Below are 23,886 nucleotides of genomic sequence, written 5' to 3' on the forward strand. Positions count from 1 at the left end.
TTCTAATACCTTATGATCATTGTCGATTATATTATTTACATAACACTCTTATATATTATTTAAAAAATAGTATATTTACTAAATGAYCAAACACACGAGTTTCAATCAATTTTTTAATACATCATAATAAGAAAGACAAGATTAACTGAGGTTGTTCAAACAGACATAAGGTAACTAAAAGGTATTACCGTAGCAATTARGATTATGGATTYTCAGTTAATGGGGAGTAGTATGGGACCCATAGTCGGGGAGAAAATTGCCCGTTTGATTGAATACGCGAAGTTGGGATCATAAAAGTTAGTTGGGAAATTGTGAATTTGGATTTTACCGATAGTGCAACTTCTGTACTTTGACAGTGTATAACTCACAAATTGTAAGTCAGAATAAACTCGTATTTTGCAGTTAGAAAACCCTTACTATATACTACAACTTTCATGAAAGGTCAAAAAGCCAGTTATGACTCTAAGTGGTTCCAAACAATGTGTGTTCCGAGGCTGTTTCCACCGTATTCAGGATTAATATGTTGTTTTGTAAAATTCGTATAAAATATATGGATAATCAAAATGATGTGGGTGGATTAATATATCAAAGGTAATATTGATTCTTATTAATTTAATATATAAATGTGATCAACAACTCATTTAGCTAACTTCAATAATTTAAAAAAAATTATCGTCATCGCGCAACGCGCGATATCAAACACTAGTTATGTCATAATATGTTCACCATGTGTATGTTAATAAGATGATAGGAGAGGGAAGATGAGAGAGAAAGAGATAAGTATGGAACTTCCTTAAAACATGTATTAATTTTTTATTTAATTAATAACAGTAATTGTCTCATTAAATAACATCATTAATTATCCTAAATGACTGACTTATGCTGGTTCAATGAATCTGATATATTTTGGAGTTCTCAAATGATTAAGACCCTAAATATATGTATATAGAGAGAGGGTTGAGGGAGTTCGGTTGAAAACCTTGGAACCGCTCACATTGTGTCACACGTCCCTCTTCAAGATATGTATTTATCGTGAATAATTCTTTCACAAGGGATATGAAATCATATTTATCTATACTACATTATAAAGGAAATTTCATAAAAGTCTTAAATACAATATCTAATGCATTTGGTACTACCTTATAATGCAAAAAGTCTTAAAGTCTTAAAAACAAGTTTAGAAGCCTAAAGTACAACTCAAAGCTTCAAATTATCACTGCTATGTTGATTTAGGTTCCCAGACACACTTTCAAGCACGCTCATCATTCCCGATTCAAGCACGCTCATCATTCCCGATTCCATATTGTTAGGCACCATATTCAAGACCATATATCAATGCGGTTAGGGTTCTTTTCGCTTCTTAATGCGATCCATCATTCCCGATCCCATATTGTTAGGTTTTTTCCATTCGATCCCACTCTTTTTTTTACTTTGGTTTAAAAGGATTGTTGTGGTTGTCGTGTCTGTCTTGCACCAAATGTCTTTGAGTTGTCTCTGCACATCTTCATATTCACAATATTAAGAACAAAATTGTTAATTGTATTTCAGTTTATGAAGAAACAGCTGGGTTGATGGTGAATGATCCTGTTCTGCGGACACACAAGGTATGTATTTGATTGTTATAGTTTGATCTTATTTGCAATAACTTCTGCATTTACTTCTTTCGGTAAAGAACTTTTGCTTAAATTTCTGGTTTAACTTGCAGCCTCTGTCTGTGGAGTTGGGCCCTGGAATATTGGGGAATATATTTGATGGTTTCCAGGTTCGCAAGCTCCTGTTTGCTGTATTTTTGTTTCAACTATATTTGTGCTATATTTGCTTTTCCTTCTTCAAGAGTTACCAACTGCAGTTTCTTTTATTTCTCAACCCATGATTTAGAGGCCTCTTAAGACTATTGCAAAAAGATCAGGTGATGTCTACATTCCTCGTGGTGTATCTGTCCCAGCTCTTGACAAGGATATACTCTGGGAATTCCAGCCTAAAAAACTAGGTGATTATACATTATCCTCTTTTCAGTAGTTTATACTGTATTATGTTGACTGACGAGTGGGTTTGTAGCCTGGTGGTGCCAATTTTTCTAAATATCTTAAGGATGGGTCGTGAAATCTCTATACACCCCTGAACTCTAGAAAATTATGGATCCTTATGTTCCGAAGTCTGAAGCTGTTTCTGTTATGGAAATTTTGTTAATTTCAATCTGTTTTCTGATGTCAGGCAAGGGAGATCTTGTAACAGGTGGAGATCTGTATGCTGTAAGTCATAACATCCCTATTATTTACAAACTTAAAAAAGTTTTGCCTGTTCATCTGTATCCAGAATCTTTATTTCCCCTAAATTGTTAACTTCTCTTCTCATTTCTCTATAGACTGTGTTTGAGAACAGTTTAGTGGAACATCACATTGCTCTACCTCCTGATACCATGGGAAATATAACATATGTTGCACCACCTGGTCAATACTCATTGAAGGTTTTTTTGTTAAACTTCTTTTACCATCTTGAACATGCCTTTTATAAATTTTAATATTATCATCATGTTCGTATAGTAACTGATTTGGCATATAGCAGGACTGTTTTTGTGATGAATGAAATGCATGACTTATCTGTAGGATATCAGCAATGTTGTGTTCTAGGATGTTTATAGCTCTATAAGAGGAATAGAAGGTATTTTATTTTCTGTATAATGTAGATGGTTGACTCATTAAGCCTAAATCCCATCTCTTATGATGTGAATATGCAAGCTGGTATATAAAGATGCAATTTTATGGAGATGGAGGGTAGACCAGATCATTWTATGCTAATTAAGGTCGTGTTGTGTCTGTTTAGAATAAGATAACTGTCTTATCATATTGTTTTCTACAAATCTTTGTAAGTGGTTAGATGGTTGCACCTGACCTATCGCTAACGAGTCTATTGGACATTGGGATCATATCACTTGGGAGTAGTTATCAGCTGATGCGTAATTTTGTACCTGTGGGATCCTGAATATCAACAATTTTGTTTCTATACAGGACGCTGTCTTGGAGCTTGAATTTCAAGGTGTCAAAAAGAAATTTACCATGCTTCAGGTTTTCTACCTCTTTTCTAATATGATGATCAACATATCTAAGTTTTCGATATCCATTGCACTTGTGATTTCTTACTTTCTGTATTTCTTATTCAGACTTGGCCTGTACGTACACCTAGGCCTGTTGCATCAAAGCTTGCTGCTGATACTCCTCTTCTTACTGGATAGGTACCTATCACTAGCTTATGTAACATTTATGTTTATTTTGGCTTTCTATTATTGCCAATTTGCTTCTTAATGTGATCCTAATAATCTATTGTATGTATTAGCGTGTTCTTGATGCTCTATAAAAATCGTCATAAAAACCTTCCAACTTAGAAGATTGTGTTGTTTTAGAACAATCTTTGTGGAGCAAATTTCTATTTGGTCACCATGTGGGTTTTTTACATGTTTATGTGGATCTTTGATTAGAAATAGCAACTTATTGGCTTCTTGGACAAAGAATCTTTATCATGTCTAGCTATCGAAAGATGTCAAGGATTGGGTATTGTAAATGATCTTTTTATTTAAAGGTATGAGGGTTGTTAGTACAGAACAACTATTCCAACTATTCAATGTTTCAAACAGGTTGGCTTCAAAATATATTTAGAGGTTGCTGCATCTTTACATATTTGTGGTCCTTCCTACCCTTATCATTTTGATATTTTATTCCAACAATTGCATAGATGAATGCATAATGGAAGCAAAATCTATCTTGATTATTTCTTTTTGAATTTGTATGTGTTAACTGGTTAATTCTGATTGTTTTTTATTATTGTTACAGGAGATGCTATAAGAAGGAAGAGAAATAATTGTGTTATGCTTTGGTTTCTCAACTGGTGGCTGCTGATTGGAATTCCTCGTGCCCAAAGGCCAAATCTGTTTGATGTTGCTGTTTGTTGTTATTGAAAGAGGTTTTCAACAATGTTATGATGCAGTTAAGTGGGAGTATGAGTTTTCAACCATGGAATTTTCCCATGAGATATGTTGATATTGGTATCCCTGCCAACAACAAGGGTAAGCACAGCATTGGATGTCAGTTTTGGCTTCTAGCTAGGATGGTCCTGCAGATGTGAGGTGTGATCAATCAAGGGCACAAGTGGGATGTTATGGTATGCACTGGATTTGAAATTGAGTAGCGTATCTTTAGTAAGAATTGTGGTTTCCTGATGTGATTTTCTGTTGGAAAATACAGGCTCTTTTTGATGTTTTTTTTTCTAAAACATTTTCTAGGTAGATGCATTATTGGGTAAAAATGAGTATGCCTATTTAAATATTTGTAAGTTTTATTTTTTTTAGTAAAGTTCTTCCATTTTTTTGTCCCTTTTTGCAAAAAATATGTGTTTTACGGTTCTTTACTTTAGGCAAATGTGTACATGGTAAAGTGAACAATATTAGATATGTTCATATTATTTTGTAATTAATGGTAGGTTTCATAAGCTATAAAGTAACTTTTGAAGATGTATCTATCTTTGAAGCTAAAAAATTTGAACTCCATGTCCATTTTACAACTTTTTTGATTTACTTGTAACAATAAATATATGATTGTGAGATGCTACTTTCTTTTGTAAAGGAAGATTTTCCAGGAACCTTAAAAAAGGTTATAATATTTTATATAGGGTTTTTACATTAGGGAGATTGAATTTATAAAATTATGTTTTGAAAGCATGGTTTGTGAATATGGGTTGTAGGAGATGATTTTGAAACTTGGGAATGATAACAATGGAATGGATATATCCTCTTTTTAGTTGTAGACATATAACAATGGAGTTGTTTCTTTCTAATGATGATGTTTTGTTCTTTAAATTCCATTTGTTAGTATATATAATTCTTAATATTAGATGTCTTTCGTCCTTTATTTAATTTATACTATCAATGGTATGTTTTTAACCTTTATCTAGGTATAGATGACATATTGCATCCCGTTGTATTGCGCGGATATACAACTAGTCATGAATCAAACATTTATAGTAAACAACATACACATATTCCTTATTAATATGTCATGTATCCCCAATTCCTAATGAAAAAATAGGTGCCCCTATATATAAATATTTCATACAAAAAAATTTAAAAAAATGTCATTTGCCTAAAGTTTGTTGGGTATTATCATTTTGAAAATTTTATGTTAAAATCATCATTTCTTATAGAAAATTTGTTTTATCTGAAAATTACCATTTTATTGAAAATATTTTAGTCTTTTTGGTTTATTAAATATCTTTTTTTTATCTTAATTTTTTTGATCTAATAAAATAATTAGTACATAAAAATCTATATTTATTTGTTATTGCTTATAATAAAATAATCAAATACTTTTTATACAATTCGCTTTTTCATAATTTTTGTTATTATGGTTTTAGTATTTTATTAATTCGATTTATATCGTTAACTTCATTCAAAAGCAAACTGTTGAGCATCCATCATATGATCGTATTTTTTTTTTCATCAGGGACTAAAACGTTTAAATTCTAATTTTTTTTTCATATGACCAGACAATTGATTTTTTAGGCACCTTTTACCAAATAAAACATACGATTCTAAAAGACATCTAAAAATGTTTTATAAAAAGTCATTGTAATACATTTATGTAAGACGTATATTTGTTTGGTATAATTGAATGACTTATAAGGCCAAACAATTGAATGTCCTATTAATAAAATTACATATGCTTATTTTGGTAAACATTGACATAAATAGTGGACTTCTTGGTCATATAACAAATATAACTATTTGGTCTCTAATGAAGAAAAAAGATTTAAAGTACTCTTCTGTAAAAAAATATTCAACAGTTTATATTTGAACGACGTTAATGACAGAAATTAAATTCATAAGAAACTAAAAATATAATTACCAAAAAATTAAAAACAATTATATTAAAAATATTTAATTATAAATAAAAACAAAATAATACAATTTCTTTATGGAAGAACATACATTTTTATAGATTAAAAAAATTAAAACACCAAAAAAGAAGAAAATAAATGACCCCACATCTTTTTTATCTCTTCCACATTTTTTTGTTAGATGGTCATAAAAACCAAAATGCAGGAAAAAAAAAACATACAACTATTTGGTATTTTTACTCCTATATTAAGTGTACTAGTGATTGTTTGGTAAAGAGAAATATTTGCTGATCTTTCAGAAAATGGATTCCTATTCGAAGAGTGCAGCATTTTCGGCTGCGATTTGAGCAACCAATGGTGTCCCTCTTCTTGTACTACCAGCGGGAATGCGAGTCTCGCCGGTAGAGATGACCAAAAACCGGTCCCGGGCCGGGCCCAATCGGTCCTAACCTTTCTCATAACCAGTCATAACTGGTCCCGGCGTAACCGGTCTCAGTCCCGGTCGAAAATGATAGGACCGGTCAAGGTACTTCATAACCGGTTATGGGCCGCCGGTCCCGGTCCCGGTCCAACCGGTTCTTGCATTAAAAAATAAGATTTATTTTTTATTTTTTTAATGATATATATTTTTAATACATCATAAAATTTACAATTAGGTCACTCAAATACACTTTAAAAATGCGTTTTAATATAATTAAAATTACGTTTTCTTATAAAAATACATTTATTTATAAAATTATTTGAATTTTCGGGCCGGGCCGGTCCAAAGTCGGTCCCATAACCGGTCCCGGTCCCACGAAACTACCAAAAACATCAACCGGTCCCGGTTTTCGGTCCCATAACCGGTCCTTACCGGTCCCGGTCCCGGGCTGAGCCGGGCCGATTGGCCATCTCTACTCGCCGGTTTAACTAAGGGGCCGTTTACCAAACGCTTATCCGGGTAAGCGCTTACCAAGTCAAATTACCTCACTGGATGAATATGAAACGGACCAAGAATTTTACCCGGTAAGAGCGAGAGAGGGACCAAAAGTCTTACCCGGTAGGTGAGAGTCACGATTCTTACCACGGTAAGTGCTTATCGTGTAAATTGTTACATGCGATGTCGTTTTGGTAGACTAAAATCTTACCCGGTAAGTAAATAATAGTGTTAAACTTTACCAGTAAACACTTATCGGGTAAGTATTTGATAAACGGCCCTTAAGACTATAATTGTGGAATTTCTATGCAAATCAAGATCTATTAACACAAATTTGACTTTGATAGGTTCAGAAATTCTTTAAGACTATAATATCCTAAGTTAATTAAGGATTTTTAATATATTTAGTTTCAAGAACAGAAAAAACGATAAACACAAAATCATAATTTCAAAACCACAATTAACGAAAATCGTAGTTTTCTCTTTTACTAAAATTTGATATTAAGACGTAGGGATGGAAGTTTGTGCTAATGACCCCTTCTTCTTCGGTTAAATACAATTTACCCCCAACAGATAGATTGTTCATCCGAATCCCCTTAAAACTGTTATGAATGCTTTGATTCGATTGTAGCAATTATCACCATGAAGAGAAGAGAGCGACAACTAAAGTTGCATGATTCCCTGATTAACGTGCTTTATGCTCCACCTTCACCACCACCTCATCGGAACGAATTTGATGAACAAACCCTCACTTTAGCGCGGGAGATCGCCAATTCGGATCATCATCGTATTAGTCAGTTTCTTTCTTACGTTTATGTGAATTGTGATTTGCAGTTACTCTCTGATAAATCTCTCCATACAATTGATATTCTGAATTTTGGGGGAATCGTACAGATACGTGCGAATTGGAGGGAGAAGAGGAAAGGAGCTTATCGTCGTCAAGTGAGGAAGAGGGTGGATCAGGGTCTCAAAAGCTCACAAGAGCCCAGAGAAAGAGACTTCGGAAAAAGAAACTCAAAGAAGTTGCTTCCCACCGTAGACTTATCATCGGCCCGCAGTTGCCTTCGACAGGAGGAGATGATCAGATCGATGGTGATGGTAGTGATGGTCCTGAATACCAACAGTCGGAAGGTGTTCGACGGAATGTCGCTGAGGGACCTGAGAGTGGAAATAATCACAACTTTAGTAAGACCCTGAAGCCCTGTTCAGCTTCTTCAGGTTTTTCTCGAATTTAACACCTTAGATGGTTCTTCTATAACTATAATGAGATTTTTGTCATATTTGAAATTCAAAGTTTGGAAATCAGAGTTCATGCTTTCATACTTTTATTATGAAGGACTTAAATTTATCTTCCTGCTTGTAAGTTTTTAATGAAGCTGACAGTTAACTATATGATAAAAAAGCGATTTCTTCTGCCTTTTGTCATCCAGGAGGAGAGACACCTTCCACCATTAAAGTAAAACATAGAAGGATGTCTAAGAAAAAGGCAAGGGACAAAACAAAGACTACCGATCTCTGCCATGAAGCTTCAAGTCCTGCTGATAAAATCAAGGTTTTTCCTGAATCTTCATCTTCCTGACTCATGTATTCTAAAGAACCAAGATGAGCGAGTAATTCATGATTTTTTCATACTTGGTTCATGTTTTGTAGTTTCTATGAGAATTTGATATGTGATATTGTTATCATGCATTTTAGGATCAAAGACATGGCTGTTGAGTAGTTTGCTGTTTCCAACCTTTTAATCTTGGACTCGGATCTCTTAAAGGGTTGTGACATTTTACATGGGTAAGTTCTGTTCTTGATCATTCATCTTATTTGTATGATTAAAATGTATTTTAGGTTAGCAATAACCAATGGACGATGGGGTTCAAATCCTTTAGATGTTGTTCATCTACACTTTATAGTTCATTTCCTACTCTCCAATTTATTGGTCTGATCCCAATCTACTTGTATCAAGGAATGAAACCCACAATCATGTCTTTATTTCCTTTCATGAGATATGATGAAAACGTTAAAAACAATAGATGACTTGGTTAATACCAGCTTAATCTTTGAGTGGTTAAACACTTGAAGAAAACATTGAGGACCATGATTTGCTCCCTGTAAGTTAAAGTCAAGAGAGGAAGTTCCTAAGATCCATAATCTATGGTGGTTTAGTGTTTATGTAGAGTATATATGTTGGAAATAAGAATTTGAACCAAGTATCACCATCCATAGGCGCATAAGATGATGGTTTGGTTCCAATGGAGCTAAAATGCCCACTTATTTGTATCAGGAGTTGTGAATCAAGTAAGAGAAACCTATCAACCCACATGTTCTTAACCTGATCATCAGTGGAATTAGGTATGTATTCTTTACGCTTTATATCATATTGAACAGATTGAGTATTAAATCGTTGCGTAGCGTGTTTTATGGGTTGAGATTCCCTCATTATGGCCCTTTTTTCATCTCATCCATGTACCATAAATAAATCAAAATGATATTCATCACCACTCAAAATGAATGTATCAATTATCCATAGAACTTGCCAAAGTGAAACTACAATAATTTATCTGATGATCATAAAATATTGATGTCATTGGTAGATAAGTTCTGGTATCTTCTACCAACAAATATATTAAATTATTAATCAACAGGAAAACATATATAATTAATTACGTGGTCGTACTAAATTATCATTCGTTCAGGATCCCTGAATGAATGACTGGATTTGTGATAGTTTTGGGCCAATATGACTTCTGAGAGTTTGAGATATCCGAATTGTTATGTCCAAGTCCAACCCAAATACCCAATCATCTTTTATTTTACAAAGCATATACACATTTTGTTCTAAAGTATTTCTATTTTAGTTGTTTGAAAATAAATGTATATTTTCAAAAATAATTGTCCATTTTCTAATTGTATCATTAATTATGAAATGGATAAATCCATTACTCTATTTATTAAAGATAAATTTGTCAATTAATTAACTAAAAATCATAACAACCGTGTGATTTTAAAGTTGTTAAATCTTTTTTACTTGTAGACATTATTTTGTAACGAAAAAAATATTTATATACAAGAAGTACTTTTAATACACTTCTCGGTTTAAACTTTGACGTTTAGGTACCATTGGTATTAAATACTACTGGGACAACCGGACAGTGGGTTCTGGTGAGAAGACACACCCTCCTCTCCTCTTCCACGATATGATTGACACTGATGCACTAGTCTAAACTCTAAACTCATCTCGGGGATGAAATTTAGTTTAAAATTATGAAATTTATAACAAAAGAAGTATAACAAGTAGCTCTCGTAGCTCAGTTGGTTAGAGCACCCGTTTAGTAAGCGGGAGGTCTTGAGTTCGACTCTCAACGAGAGCACTCTTTTTTTCCTTCACACATATATATGCATCACATAGTAACTTAATGAGAATATTTCGATTTGGGACCACGGCTGAATCAAAATACCCCTGTTCTGTTTGGAAATCATGGTCAAATGACTTTTTACCCTTTGAACTACACCACAAAACACTAACTGCCGGAGCTCCTCTACCGGTGGAATCGGTGCATTGCTCGAAAACAAAGAAAATTGTTGATACAATTACCTGTCACCATATCTTTATATGGATATAGTACAAGACAACCTGATAAGAGTTCATGATATATGTCTTACCATGCTTAAGCATATAGAAAGTTGGTTTTAAAACATATTTTCCCAGGAGATTTGCTCATGTCTAGCTTTGCATAGTCAAGGGGTATTTACCATACCCTTATCAGTTAAGCGGCTTATCTTATCAGGTGAGCATGTCAAGACCAAAAATTTTACCCGTTATTAGACACGGTAAGGATCCTGAATATTGTCTAGTAAGTGATTGATAAGACTAATACCCGAAAAACGTTTACCAGGTAAAAGATGCTTACCAACTATCCATTTTGATGGTCAAGAATGTTACCCGATGGTAAGTGCATTGAGGGTGATTGATTCTTGAGGGTAAGTGCTTACCCGGTAAGCGTTTGGTAAACGAATTCTAAGTAATCAAGATTTGCTTATATTTATATGTCGGTACTTGATTTAGAATATATAACATTTATATATTATTTTAATGAATTACTAAAGTGTTTTGCTTGTTTTATACTATTTACTGGGTTTTGTTGAAGAAAAATGCACACGGGAACGTTCATTTTCATCACTGTTGGAACAATTAATAGTCTTTCACTTATTTCCCTTGATATTTTCGTCTAATCAGCATGGTTGGTTAAAACCATGATAACAATCTAACTGATATTAAAATTCACTTGGAAAGTCATCTTCCATAGGTTAAAGTGAATATCATAAGAATCGCCCGGTATTAGAAAATTACATAATTACATGTAACTAAATTTGATCACTGAAAGTAAGGTAGTGTTTGTTACGAGAAGGGAATCAAACTGAAGATGACAAGTTGTATGTCAGGTGTATGGCACGATTATGACTTGACCGTCGAGTTGCCCCGAAGTGTTGTTTAATGATTTTATAAGGTGGTTACCAGTGGTAGTGGAAGAAGAGATGGTGATTGTACCGTAAGCAGAGGTGGTCCACAGTGGTGGATTTAGAGACGGTAGTGGTCGGTGACCGACGGTGGTTGTGGATCACATGGAGATGTGGATGGTGGTGGATGTGCTGGTAGGTAGCCGATGGTGGTGATGGTTGGATCAGAAATGGGCAGTGGTGATCGGTGGTTGATGTTGTCAGTTTCGGGATTATCCCCATTTATAGGTCCGAGATCTACATCTATGAATTGAAAGGTCTCAATGATCCACATTTACAAGGTAAAGTTCTCGGTCCTTACATTTGCTCTTATCAGATAAGATTTTTTGTCTTTGTCATATTCATCGGGTAAAGTAAATTAAGTTGATACGAGTAACTAATTCAATATCTGATGACCTTCGTGGCATGGCATAAATTGTTGTTTCCTATTTAATTTCAAAAAAGGTGGTTTCTTTTTATTTAACGAGACTGAAATTTGATTTAATATTAGAAAAAATTGTAAGAAAAGGCTTATTATAAGTAGCTCTCGTAGCTCAGTTGGTTAGAGCACCCGTTTAGTAAGCGGGAGGTCTTGAGTTCGACTCTCAACGAGAGCATTCATTTTTCTTTTTCCTAAGATGAAGAGAACCTTGCCATTTGGAACCACGTAATATGGATCTTGAAAAATTATTGGGTTTTCCATAAAAAAAAAATCCTCTATCATGCCCCCTCAACATGGATCCCTAGACGGAGTTGTAAAATACTCGTGTTGCTATAACGTTATCACAACGGAGATGACATGATAGACGGGATCGGAACGTGTAATGTCTATTTTTATGAAACACAGCAGCATACCAACAAAAATACAATAAAAGAGGAGTCCACTCCGAGGTGGAGCAACCCTCCAAACCAAGTAGAACATACAAAAAAGAACATAAGCTACAAAACCAAGAAACCAACAGTCTCAAGAGATAAAATCTTCACGAGATCTTGAAATTCACTCGAATATATTGTTGAAGCTTTTCTGGCTTCATGAATACGGAACTCTGCCACCATCCTCCTTTTGAAAATGTAATGAGATGGACATATGTCATAGTAACGAACCTCATAAATGCGAATTATGCCACCAGCCTCGTTACAATAAAAGAAATTGTTCTAAATTCTTAATCGATATTCAGTCTGATATGAAATATGTATTTTTTTTTAAATTGGTCTTGTAATTTCATAAAATTATAATTCAGATGATGTTTCGTTTCATTTTTTACTTTCATGTTTTTTTGTAATGTATATTTCTGAACGAAAATATAGATTTATGTTTTAATTTTATTTTTATTTAATATTCTATAGTAACTTAAAAATTAAACAAATAACAATAATATTCAACATTCATATCATCTTAGAAGTATTAACGAGATCTTCTTACTAATAAATAACTTTTTAGTTATATGTCTAAAATTTATTGAAATTATATATAAATATGAAAAAAAAAAATTATAAAATTGATAATTTAACAAAGAAGTGGATGTACGGGGAAATATTACAATTCAAATTGGTTTGATCATTTTCTTTGGTTAAGCAACCCCTTTTTTGTAAAGAACTTTTCTCCATTTTTACAAATAACTCATATATGTATATTGAACCTCTCTTTAACATAGTTAGGGGTTGTTTATCAGACGCTTATCTCGGTAAGTGCTTATCAGCAAAATTCAACATTATCACTTACTTACCAGGTAAGATTTAATCCATCAAAATGATATCAAATGCAACAATTTACCTGGTAAACGCTATCTATGATAAGAGTATCCCTCTCACTTACCGGGTAAGACTCTAGGTACTTGTCTTTGCTTCTACCGGGTTTGACTCTCGGTACTTGTCTTTGCTCTTACTGGGTAAGATTATCGGTACTTGTCTTTGCTCTTATCGGGTAAGACTTTCGGTACTTGCCTTTATTCTTATCGAGTAAGATTCTTGGTACTTATCATATTCATCCAGTAAGATAATGTTACTTGATAAACGCTTACCCGAATAAACGTCTGGTAAATAGCCCCTTACTTATTGTTGTGAGTCACACTAGGGGTTGTTTGTCAGTTGCTGAATGGTTTAGTGCATAATGATTAAGTTGTCAGAATGATTAAGAGGCTCTCATGATATGGTGCAAAATGAAATATAATTGTTTATAATGGAATTAGAGAATTGAATAGTTAAGAGAGGTTCATGATACAAAATCATTAAGAGGGGTTTAGAACCATTAAGAGACAGATTTTGTTGCCAAACAAGATTCGTCTTTTAACAATTCAGAGACTACCTCTTAATAGAACTATTAAGAGGTAGACAAACAACCCCTAACTTTTCGTAATGAATAATTTTGGCTCGTTTATGTGTGTGTGTGGGTATATATATATATGTGTGTATATATATATATATATATATATATAGAGAGAGAGAGAGAGAGAGAGAGAACGATCAAATACAAACCACCCAATTTATACAAACTGTGCAAACCACCCTCATCCGTCGATTTCATTGTTTAATCTTATGAAATTTTTTCATGAAATTGTTTAATCTTGTGAAATTGTTTCATATAATACTTAATGAAATTTTAATGAAACTGTTTCATGTATTTCTCTAAAATTAAAATAATGAAGATGATAATATTTATGATTAACACCCTGCATAATAAAAATGATTAATCAACATTTCATAATTACAAAAAAAAAATGAGAAAAATAAAAAATTATGATTGGTTGAATGAGGTTTGTATGGTTTATACAAATAACGTGGTTTGCAAAGTAAACCTCCTCTCTCTAAAAATTATATAAAATTTATCATCAATTTCTTTTAAAAAATAATAAAGAAACAATTCCGGTGCCTACATTTTATCAATTGATACATGTAAATAATATTCCATGGAATATGGTAAGTGGATGATGGAGATGCTACTAATATGCCATCGCATCTTTCATATCACATATGATTATTCTTCTTTAAAAATAACACATCTTTTAATGATGATTTGTAATTTCTGTTTTCAAAATTAAGATCACTACAGTCGTGAATATATTTAAGAGAATACTATATACGGAACCGTAATTAGCTTGACGACAAAAGGAATCATGGATTTTGCGGTTTTGTATAATTTGTAAGCATTATATTTTTCTACAAAATAACAATCAAACATAATAATTTCTAATAATAAGTATTTATATTATATTATAAAACATTTGACAAAAACTCTTAAAAACCACTTTTTGTTAAAATATTGTTTATTAATGCATATTACTTAAAACTCAAGATTGCAAGTAGATTGTGCGTAAATATAACTTATTGAAGCTTCATATATGAATTCGTGTAACTAACTGCAGATAAACATAATCAAATACAAGATAAACATCTCATTTTTAAATATAAAAAATCTAAAATATAATTAAGATAATTATTGAGTTATAATAGAATACTTAATTATTATTTTTATAAAATATTATATTATTAAACCAAAAATAAATTGTTTCATTATTAAACTTAAATTAAATTATAATAAAAAAATAAATTAAAGAAATCACATAAAAAAATGAGAACTTTTAAATAGTTGATTTGATATTAACATTGATATATTTTTTTTTTCAAAATTTTATAGTATTTTTAAATTTAAATTTTATTAAAAAATAAAATCATTATTGTTTTCTTAAAAACACATAAAATTGTATTATAACATCAACAAAGACAAATAATAAAATAGAACATTAAAATCGAGATATGTCTGGTTGCATTGTACGAGTACTTTTCTAATCATTCTAGAAAAGGAAGACAAATAAAAAATATATCAAATTAGGTATATAACTTTGAGGTCTTAATTAAATCTATACTAAAGTTCTTCATGTTTGTCAATTTTCAAAGGTTTTGTTTCCTCCATCTAACTTTTTCTTTTGTTAAGTCTAGTATTTAGGGTATTTTAGTTATTTTCACTATTTTTTTAATTATATTATAATATTAAAAGACTTGTTATATTTTTAATTTTTTATTGTAAAACAAAAAGAGTAAAACAAAAAGGATAACCATCACCTTTTGTTTTGTTTTAAAATTTTAAATTAAACATATGACTTTTATTTTATTTTAATATAATAAAACGACTAAAATATCTCTAATTTAATTGGTCTTAACGAATAAAATTAACGATTCTTATAAAGAGTGACCAAAATAGTTGGAAATACATAAATATGAGGAACCAAATCTGAAATTTTAAAATTTAAGAACGATATACATTAAAAATTGCAAAAGTTAGAGACCAAAATTGAACTTTACTCTTAAATCTATAACATTCTATTATTATGAAGTCATTTTTGTAATACGTCAGAAGATTATTAATTCAATTAAAACCTTATTTAACGTTATATATCTAAATAACATGTAATAAGGAAATTAACAAAGATAGTGATTTTAATTGATCAAAGTTACATTTTAGTCATTTCTCGCCACTTATTCAAGAAAATCAACATCTCCTCAAATGCCTGAGCCGCAACTTGGGGAAGCGTTGTTTTTCGTACTCCAAGGGTGCCACGTGGCCTTGTAAACATGCACCAAGAACCTCTTCTTGTAACACCTTCGCAAGTCTTGAGGATGGCACCTCTGCAAGTCTTTGAGTTTTTACAACCCCTGAAAAATGATACGCCCCCACTGCAAGTTGACGAGTGTTTACTTACGAAAGTGATGGTTTTGTTGAAAATTTGAGAAAGAAATGGCTAAGAGTTAAATTTGGTAGGCAAAAATGATTATTTGTACCATTTTCTTTGTAAATATCATGAACCGTCCAGACGTTTTAAACTGCTTTTTATCCTCTACAATATCATTTTGGTACAATAATCACATGATATTGTAAGATTGTGTGGTACACATTGCCTTTGAATTTGAAGGGTACCCCACAAACCAAATGCACCTAGGCTACAAATAGGATCAAAAACCATACGATTCTGATTTTCTGAACCCATGTTTGTCTCATTAGCACAAACGTTTTTTTCTCCTTTTCCATGACATGACAAAACAAACATATTTTAAAATATAGGAGTAAACTTCAATTTTGGTCCCTGTGATTTTTCTATTTTCTTAGTTTTGATTCCTCAAGTTCAATTTAACACAAATTTGTCATTATAGTTTCTGATTTTGCTTGGTTTTGGTCCTTGTTGCTAACACCATTAGCTTGCTTTCGTTAAATGACATCTCATAAGGACAATATGGTCAATTTACCTTTAAGGTGTGATGTGCAAATGATGTGGCATTTCATTAATTTTTAGTTTTTTTATTTTATCATTCTATTGATTTGTAATTATTTAACCATCAACAACAACCATCACGTAAATAAAAAAACTGGAAATCAAAATACAAATTCATTAAAAAATCAAAATACAATCAAAATCCTAAAATCAAAATATATTCAAGACCCTAATATTCAAATCAAGATCAAGAACGAGATAGAGTGAGATCACCCATGAGAAAGAAATTGTAGACTTGCAGGTTGAAAGTTGTTGTGAGAGAGAGGTTAATGGAGGCGGTGATAAAGCGTACTGTGATAAAAGAGTGAGAGGAGGGAGGGTAGTTTAGAGAGAGAGTGGATGATATGTCTTTAAGGTTAAAAGGGGAAGAAATGATCTAAAATGACCATTTTATCTTCAGTGTGTCAGTCACATGGGAATTTAACGAAATCCAAACTAACGGTGTTAGCATTAGAAACCGAAACCAAGTAAAATCAAAACTACAGTGGCAGATTTGTAGTTTACTCGGAAATATTGAGTAAACTACAAATTTGATTCTCGAGATTTATTGAAATCTTTAAGGTGGTACATAATCATTAATAAGTCTACCTCTGCTCGAGATTTATTGAAATCTTTAAGGTGGTACATAATCATTAATAAGTCTACCTCTGCCATGATGCTCATGGGCAACTCTTGCATCTTGGTTTAAAAATAGTCCTTAACATTAACTCAGTTAAAAACTGCCCATTAAATTAGTGGTATTTGGTTATTTTTTTACTTATATTTCTAATTACATTTAAAAAGGTAAAAAGAAGACAATTTTTTTCATTTAACGGTGAATTTATAACCAAGTTAGTATCAAAGTCCATTTTCAAAGCAAAATGCAAACTACAAGGATGATATGTAGACTTATTAAAGGTTAAGTATCACTTTTAAAGATTTCATTAAACCTCAAGGACCAAAATTGTAGTTTACTCTAGCATATATACACCAATGCATATTTGAATCTCGCATTCGTTATCATGGCTGTATCAACACCCAAACCCCATTTTCAAATACAATTGGCTGAAAAACAAACATGGCATAAAATATTAGATGGTGGTCATGGCCGTGTTCGTGTTCGTGGCAGTAGTGCCTCCATCCAAAAGAGCAAATGTAGGTGCGTCATGAATTTTGACAGTAATGGAAGTCATAATCACAACAAAAGTAATAGCAACGTCGTAAGGGACGAAACATGGTGGAGTAACATGTTTGTGAATACGATGAGAGAAGCTCAACCTCATTTTGGGGTACATCGTGGAACCATTTTTGTAGTTGTGGTGTGTGCTGAACTCATCCATGGTCTTAATTTCGATGTCATCCTAAAGGTAATAATTCATTTCTTTACTATAATCAAACTAAGGGTATGATAGACGTTAATCAATTGTTATTTACATTACTAGATAAGGATAACAAACACCGAGAATGTTACATGGTAAGTGAAAGAAAAAACTTTTACCCATTTAGCATTTATTGAGTTAAGAATGTAAGATCATGTTTACCAACAACCCACGTTGATGGCCAAGAAAGTCACATGATAAGATAAGATAAGATAAGCAAGAGTGATGAATTTTGTAGATAAACATTACCCAATAAGTGTTTGATAAACGACCTAATATTATTACAGTTTTTGAGAAAGTTTACATTTGTGCACTTGTGATGTCTTTCTATTTATGTTTTCATAAAATAAATGTCTAGTTTCAAAAACATATATCTAAACTTGTAAACCTCTTCTGAATTAATAAATAAATATTTAAGAGTTGGGACAAAAGCAATAATATTTTTACATGATTAATATAAAGAAAGCATAAATGAATGAACTATTATTGAGGCTTCCAAAGGACCTTAGGGTTAGGGCTAGGGCTAGGGCTACTTGGGGGTGTTTTATTGATGGGGTTACCAAAAAGAGCCACAACCAAAAAACATTAAAACAAAATATAATTTGTCCCATACCTTCATGCATGGTTCTTGAGCTTTTAGTGAGGGCCCATCCTAAAAGGGTTTGGAGCAAAGTTTATGTTTAAATATAAATGACTAGATACACTAAAATGTTTTGATTTTAGCCCTATTCTGGAAAACATTAATACACTCCAAATTTAAATAAGCTCCTATCTCGTGTAACCTAATTTATTTCTTCTTAAAAAAGTTCAAGTCTGAATCCATCAAATCATATTTTTTTTTCAGGATCTGGTTAAAACCTGACCTAAAAAAGTTTGGTTTGAAAAAATCTTGATCATGTTATCTTTTATTACAATTTTGTATCGATTAGCGACCTATTACTTCTACTCAAATGTGTCATTTGCATCTTTCATTTGTATCATGTTACAACAAGTCATGTCTTCTATTTTAAGATTTTTAAATAAAATTGGTAATGTAAAGGGTTTAAATAACGTAAGGAAAACAAAATTAAGGACTTGAATGGGTTTTTAAAAACTATTCCTTTATTTTAAAGTTAAATGCGATACGAATACGACCACAAGTAGTGCAAAGCTCATTCGGTGTATCTCTATCATTACCCTAGGCCTAGGCGGCGGGGCGACCCGCGTGGGTCCCACACGAAGACCGCAAATAATCGTCTCCGCTTCTTCACACCAAAATCATCAGCCACCATCGCCACTCTCTCGCTGCTGGGATTCAGCTGTAGCATGGCCGTTTCATCTTCTTCGAGTTCTTGCATCTCTCTCCAAACCTTTCGCCGTCAAACCTACCCTTTGGACCTTGTTAGTAATGGTACACCCGGAAAAGTTTTCCGACGCTTTATGACTGGGCCGGTGAAGATGCCGGTCTTCAATTCGGTTGTCAATTTCAGGAAGAAGAAGGTTTCCTTGAGCATGTGTAATGTTTTGGGCGAATTTGAGAGTGAAGTCACGGGGGAAGCCAACATGAATGATATTAAGGACGAGCTTTTTGTGACTTTTTTTCGGGAAGCGTGGCCGTATTTCACGGCTCATCGAGGCAGCACCTTTGTAGTTCTTCTTTCTGCTGAAGTTCTCGATAGCTCCCTTTTGGATCCTATTTTAATGGCAAGTCTCTAGTTTACCTTTAGTCATCGGATTACATATGTGATTAAGCATTCTGCACCTCAAGTTTGCAAAAATTATATTGTGATATATATATATATATATATATATATATATATTTATCAGGGTGATGGTGTGTAGTAATTAATAACACCAAGAACTAAATCAATTGAGCTGTATGCAGGACATCTCGCTTCTTCATGGCCTCGGAATCAAATTTGTTCTTGTTCCAGGGACACATGTTCAGATTGATCAGCTTTTAGCTGAGAAGGGTGAGTGAAAATTATCTGTTGTTGTTATCTGCTGGTGTATAAATTCACTAAATTTATCTGTTGTTATCTTTAATGGTATAGTTAGGGACACCAATTAAAATAAGGAACCAAGTGATGAGGTGTTGATCCTTAAAACACATCTTATATGGGTTTCTAGTCCAACAACACTAGAATTTAACTAGAACTGCCTGTGATGATTATGGCCTACGCAACACAAAATCTTGAAGAGCCTTTTCAGCTTGTAAGTTACACCGTATTTAGTAAGGATTGAGCATCATATATGATCAGAGTCGCTCACTTTTTTTAGTTTTTAGCATCTCTTGTATAATTGTATTACTTATCAAATGTCATGATAAGTTCATGCTGTAAATATAATCAGTGCCACTGAAGAAGGCTTTCAGGTAATATAGTCAGTCCCTCTGTATTCGTTACATAACCAAAGGTAATCCATAAGGCTGAGTTGTATCATTAACAGCAAATCCTGGTGCATCTACTTTTATGTTTTGCTGACCTTTTTTTCTTCTATATTGTGAGCGATAGCATAACTCCACCATTTCACCTTATAGAGTCTGCTGAAGCTTTGAGACATTTTTGAACAAGAAACCGTGAGCATTTGAAAGCAGCCTCAATTCTAAGCCCAATGTATTTCCAAAATTAGAAAAATCGGACCAGCAATCCAATAATCTTGTTAATCCTTAACTCTGCACTAAACTGCAGGATATTTTTGAGTAAAAAATATTGGATCTTAATATAAGTAGTTATTTTGCTATGAGGTTCAGGCCTTCAAGTGATAATTATTTATGTTGAACTATTACTCATGAATGTACATTTTAGGACACGAACCCAAGTATGTCGGAAGATACAGAATCACCGACTCTGATTCTCTTAAGGCAGCAATGGATTCAGCTGGGAGAATCCGTCTGATGATCGAGGCAAAGCTGTCTCCAGGACCATCCTTATGCAGCATCCGTCGACATGGAGAGAACAGGCGCTGGCATGACAGTGTCAGTGTTGCAAGTGGTAACTTTCTTGCAGCCAAAGTAAGCTACTCACCGTTTGTTTCTCTGTTCAAACTTATATTTCCATGAGAGGGTAGCAAAACTGATGATTTTGCTATAAACTATTATATGAAGTAATCCACATCTTCTTTCCGTTTCTTACTATAATCTAAGCAATATTTGTTACTCCAATTATAATCTTTGCCAGAAAAGAGGAGTTGTTGAAGGCATTGATTATGGAGCGACAGGTGAAGTAAAGAAAGTGGATGTTCCTCGCATCCGTGAGAGGCTGGATAATGATTCCATTGTGATCTTAAGCAACCTTGGATATTCCAGCTCTGGAGGTGTACTAAATTGCAAGTATGCTATATAGTATATGGATTTACTAATAGGTACCTTTGTTACTGTTCGCATGATCTAATTGAATACAATATGAGAAGATTGTAGGCTCTCCCTCCTAAATTTTGTGACCCAAGATAATCAAAATTACTTCTCCCAGCTCCGTAGATTGTTGGTCCTTATTTTGGCTGGTTACTAATATATCATTACTGGCCAAGAACTTTGAATCAAATTGCATACCAAGAGCCTGTTTGCTCTGTTTCTTAAAGGGCATTTGTTTACTTTTTACTTCTCCCTGTGTGTACTTGTTTGAAAAAACTTCATAAAGATCCATCTTCATGCCTCCCATGGCCTTGTTCCATGCTTTGTGTAATGTGCTTAGGAAGCAAATGTAAGAGACATACCGTCTTGACCCATGTACACAGTCCACATTTAGCAACTATGGCATATTGGCATGCATTCTACTTACATTGGTATCCTATTAAAGGAAGTATGAATGTGCTCTTGATCTGCAAATAACCAATAAATTTTTTAATATGGAGCTTTGCATACCTATGCTGACTTCAAGGTGCAAATTATGTGAAACATGTGTGGTCCAGAATACCCGAAGATTTTTGACCTGCGTGAAATCTATTTAGTTGCAACTGTCTGTGTGATGTTTTCAGTTATTAATGTTCCTTGCTGTCAATAATGCAGCACATACGAAGTTGCTACAGCTTGCGCTTTGGCCCTTGGAGCAGAGAAGCTTATCTGCATAATAGATGGTCCCATTTTGGATGAATGGGGTCGTCTAATTAGATTCTTGACTCTTGAAGATGCAGACATGTTAATACGCAGACGAGCCAAACAAAGTGAAATTGCTGCTAATTATGTAAAAGCCATAGGCGATGAAGACTCTAGTTCTCTTGGTTATAACACAATAAATGGAGTTGTTCCTGCCCCTCAGAATGGAATGGCATCCAGTGACAGTTATACTGCAACGTTTCAGAATGGTGTTGGTTTTGATAACGGAAATGGTTTGTGGTCAAGTGAACAAGGTTTTGCCATTGGAGGGCAAGAACGGCTGAGCAGATCAAATGGGTACCTATCAGAGCTGGCTGCTGCGGCTTTTGTCTGCAGAGTAAGTCCTTAGTGTAACAAAGACTGCCACTTAAAACCAACTTAGCGAATCTTCTTGCATGAGTTTCTTTCAGTTTCTATTACAGACGTCCTATTGTGTCATTTTGCCTGAGTTCCTCTGTCTGACATGCTGCTACAAGGTGGTATTTGTGTAACCAATCAAGATAGCTTGGGTTATTACAACTTAAAGAATGGGATGAATGGAAACCTCTGTCAAGAAAAAGAATAAATTGCACAAAAGAGGGTACAAACGGTGCATAAAACCAAAAGCACAGATAGTGGCTGTTGTGAAGTGTCTCTTTGGAAGTCCTCTACTAATTATGTTCCTTTACTATATAATAGGGAGGCGTCCAGAGAGTTCATCTGCTAGATGGGAATATAGCGGGAGTACTATTGAAGGAACTGTTTCAAAGAGATGGAGTAGGGACTATGGTGGCTAGGTATGCATGTTGCAACTGTCTTTGTTAATTATTTATAACTCAAGATTTCTACACATCCATACTGTATCTGGCGTGGCTGAATGGGTTTAGCTCATATGCTGCTATGTTGGTTTTTTTACCCTTAAAAAACATCCTCCAATTGTGTGGAGGGGATTGATAAGTGAAAGTTATCTATATACCCTGGATATAAAACGGTGTGGTATTAACATCACCCAGATAAAAACAAGGAGATCCGACCAGACAAGTATCATGATACTGTTTAGTTCGTACTTTTCAGTGATCTTTATGAAGGTACAAGGATGGCAAAGGTGGATGACCTTGTTGCAATAAGACAACTTTTCAAACCTTTAGAAGATTCTGGCACTTTGGTCAAGAGGACTGATGAGGAGGTTTGTGTTGATGCATTCCTTTTAAATTATTGTCTGATAATGTTTCATTTATGCTTCAATAACTGTTGTTATGTTGTTAGCTGCTTAACGCGTTGGATTCTTTCATTGTTGTGGCGAGAGAGGGCCAAATTATCGCATGTGCAGCCCTGTTTCCATTCTATGAAGACAAGTGCGGGGAGGTTGCTGCCATTGCTGTTTCTCCCGACTGTCGAGGACAAGGACAGGGAGACAAATTACTTGGTATGACTACTTACCCATCTTTAGCACAAACTCGTATCTATATTGATAAAGATGAAGAAAAAAGAAAGAGTTGGTTAGGTGTTTGTTGATGATTGCAGATTATATTGAGAAGAAAGCATCTTCGATAGGACTGCAAAGGCTTTTCTTGCTGACAACACGTACAGCAGATTGGTTTGTCAGGCGGGGGTTCTCAGAGTGCTCGATTGAATCGATACCAGAGGAAAGGAGAAAAAGGATAAACCTATCACGTGGATCCAAGTACTATATGAAACAACTGCTACCCGACACTAGCGGAATTCGTTTTAATAGCATCTTTGCTTGACTATTTAGTACCACCCACCAAATGCCAATGGTGATGCTCATGGATTTTTTTTCATAAAATAACAGAATGTTCATAACTAGTTTGTAATTTTGCATCTCTTCCAGTCCTAAATCATATGAATAAAGCAACCTTAAATTAGTCTACAAGCCATTGAGTTTGAATGGGTAAAGAAATC

General features: G+C 33.5%; 3 protein-coding genes and 2 non-coding genes across 9 annotated transcripts; all 5 read left to right on the forward strand.

Moving 5' to 3' along the window:
- The first annotated feature begins 2,135 nt into the window (after window positions 1-2,135).
- LOC112515402 (V-type proton ATPase catalytic subunit A-like) lies at window positions 2,136-3,232 on the forward strand. Its single transcript, XM_025122241.1, has 4 exons — window positions 2,136-2,252; window positions 2,366-2,467; window positions 3,009-3,065; window positions 3,161-3,232. The coding sequence occupies exons 1-4, from the start codon at window positions 2,136-2,138 to the stop codon at window positions 3,230-3,232; spliced, it is 348 nt and encodes a 115-aa protein (XP_024978009.1).
- A 4,196-nt stretch (window positions 3,233-7,428) lies between these two features.
- LOC112528551 lies at window positions 7,429-9,141 on the forward strand. 5 transcript variants are annotated; one of them, XR_003070826.1, is made up of 5 exons: window positions 7,436-7,595; window positions 7,697-8,020; window positions 8,233-8,354; window positions 8,498-8,587; window positions 9,078-9,141. XR_003070826.1 is itself a non-coding variant. In XM_025139601.1 (4 exons), the coding sequence occupies exons 1-4, from the start codon at window positions 7,445-7,447 to the stop codon at window positions 8,516-8,518; spliced, it is 585 nt and encodes a 194-aa protein (XP_024995369.1). In that variant the 5' UTR covers window positions 7,429-7,444; the 3' UTR covers window positions 8,519-8,696. The 5 variants fall into 5 exon arrangements, 4 of the variants coding, with proteins under 4 accessions (XP_024995369.1, XP_024995362.1, XP_024995352.1 ...); XM_025139601.1 differs by lacking the exon at window positions 9,078-9,141 and having other exon boundaries at window positions 7,429-7,595; window positions 7,697-7,987; window positions 8,498-8,696; XM_025139584.1 differs by lacking the exon at window positions 9,078-9,141 and having other exon boundaries at window positions 8,498-8,696.
- A 949-nt stretch (window positions 9,142-10,090) lies between these two features.
- On the forward strand, window positions 10,091-10,164 carry TRNAT-AGU. The gene has a single exon. It is a non-coding gene; the product is annotated as a tRNA-Thr (tRNA).
- Window positions 10,165-11,833: 1,669 nt separating this feature from the next.
- TRNAT-AGU lies at window positions 11,834-11,907 on the forward strand. Its single transcript has one exon. It is a non-coding gene; the product is annotated as a tRNA-Thr (tRNA).
- Window positions 11,908-19,129: 7,222 nt separating this feature from the next.
- LOC112523069 (probable amino-acid acetyltransferase NAGS2, chloroplastic) lies at window positions 19,130-23,849 on the forward strand. Its single transcript, XM_025132510.1, has 9 exons — window positions 19,130-19,595; window positions 19,777-19,864; window positions 20,699-20,904; window positions 21,071-21,222; window positions 21,898-22,321; window positions 22,663-22,760; window positions 23,038-23,149; window positions 23,230-23,389; window positions 23,488-23,849. The coding sequence occupies exons 1-9, from the start codon at window positions 19,218-19,220 to the stop codon at window positions 23,709-23,711; spliced, it is 1,842 nt and encodes a 613-aa protein (XP_024988278.1). The 5' UTR covers window positions 19,130-19,217; the 3' UTR covers window positions 23,712-23,849.
- Window positions 23,850-23,886: the final 37 nt, after the last annotated feature.

This window comes from Cynara cardunculus (genome assembly GCF_001531365.2).
Source record: "Cynara cardunculus var. scolymus isolate 2C chromosome LG 1, CcrdV1, whole genome shotgun sequence".
Taxonomy (NCBI): Eukaryota; Viridiplantae; Streptophyta; class Magnoliopsida; order Asterales; family Asteraceae; genus Cynara; species Cynara cardunculus.

What these genes read in the sequence shown, in the direction of transcription:
- LOC112515402 (XM_025122241.1), top strand. Translation starts at nt 2,136, where the DNA reads ATGGATCCTTATGTTCCGAAGTCTGAAGCTGTTTCTGTTATGGAAATT. An exon ending in CAGGTGGAGATCTGTATGCT is followed by an intron (nt 2,253 to 2,365) that starts GTAAGTCATAAC and finishes ATTTCTCTATAG; the next exon opens with ACTGTGTTTGAGAACAGTTT. An exon ending in CTGGTCAATACTCATTGAAG is followed by an intron (nt 2,468 to 3,008) that starts GTTTTTTTGTTA and finishes GTTTCTATACAG; the next exon opens with GACGCTGTCTTGGAGCTTGA.
- LOC112528551 (XM_025139577.1), top strand. Translation starts at nt 7,445, where the DNA reads ATGAAGAGAAGAGAGCGACAACTAAAGTTGCATGATTCCCTGATTAAC. An exon ending in TTCGGATCATCATCGTATTA is followed by an intron (nt 7,596 to 7,696) that starts GTCAGTTTCTTT and finishes GGAATCGTACAG; the next exon opens with ATACGTGCGAATTGGAGGGA. An exon ending in GCCCTGTTCAGCTTCTTCAG is followed by an intron (nt 8,021 to 8,232) that starts GTTTTTCTCGAA and finishes TTTGTCATCCAG; the next exon opens with GAGGAGAGACACCTTCCACC.
- LOC112523069 (XM_025132510.1), top strand. Translation starts at nt 19,218, where the DNA reads ATGGCCGTTTCATCTTCTTCGAGTTCTTGCATCTCTCTCCAAACCTTT. An exon ending in TCAGCTTTTAGCTGAGAAGG is followed by an intron (nt 19,865 to 20,698) that starts GTGAGTGAAAAT and finishes TGTACATTTTAG; the next exon opens with GACACGAACCCAAGTATGTC. An exon ending in GTAACTTTCTTGCAGCCAAA is followed by an intron (nt 20,905 to 21,070) that starts GTAAGCTACTCA and finishes AATCTTTGCCAG; the next exon opens with AAAAGAGGAGTTGTTGAAGG.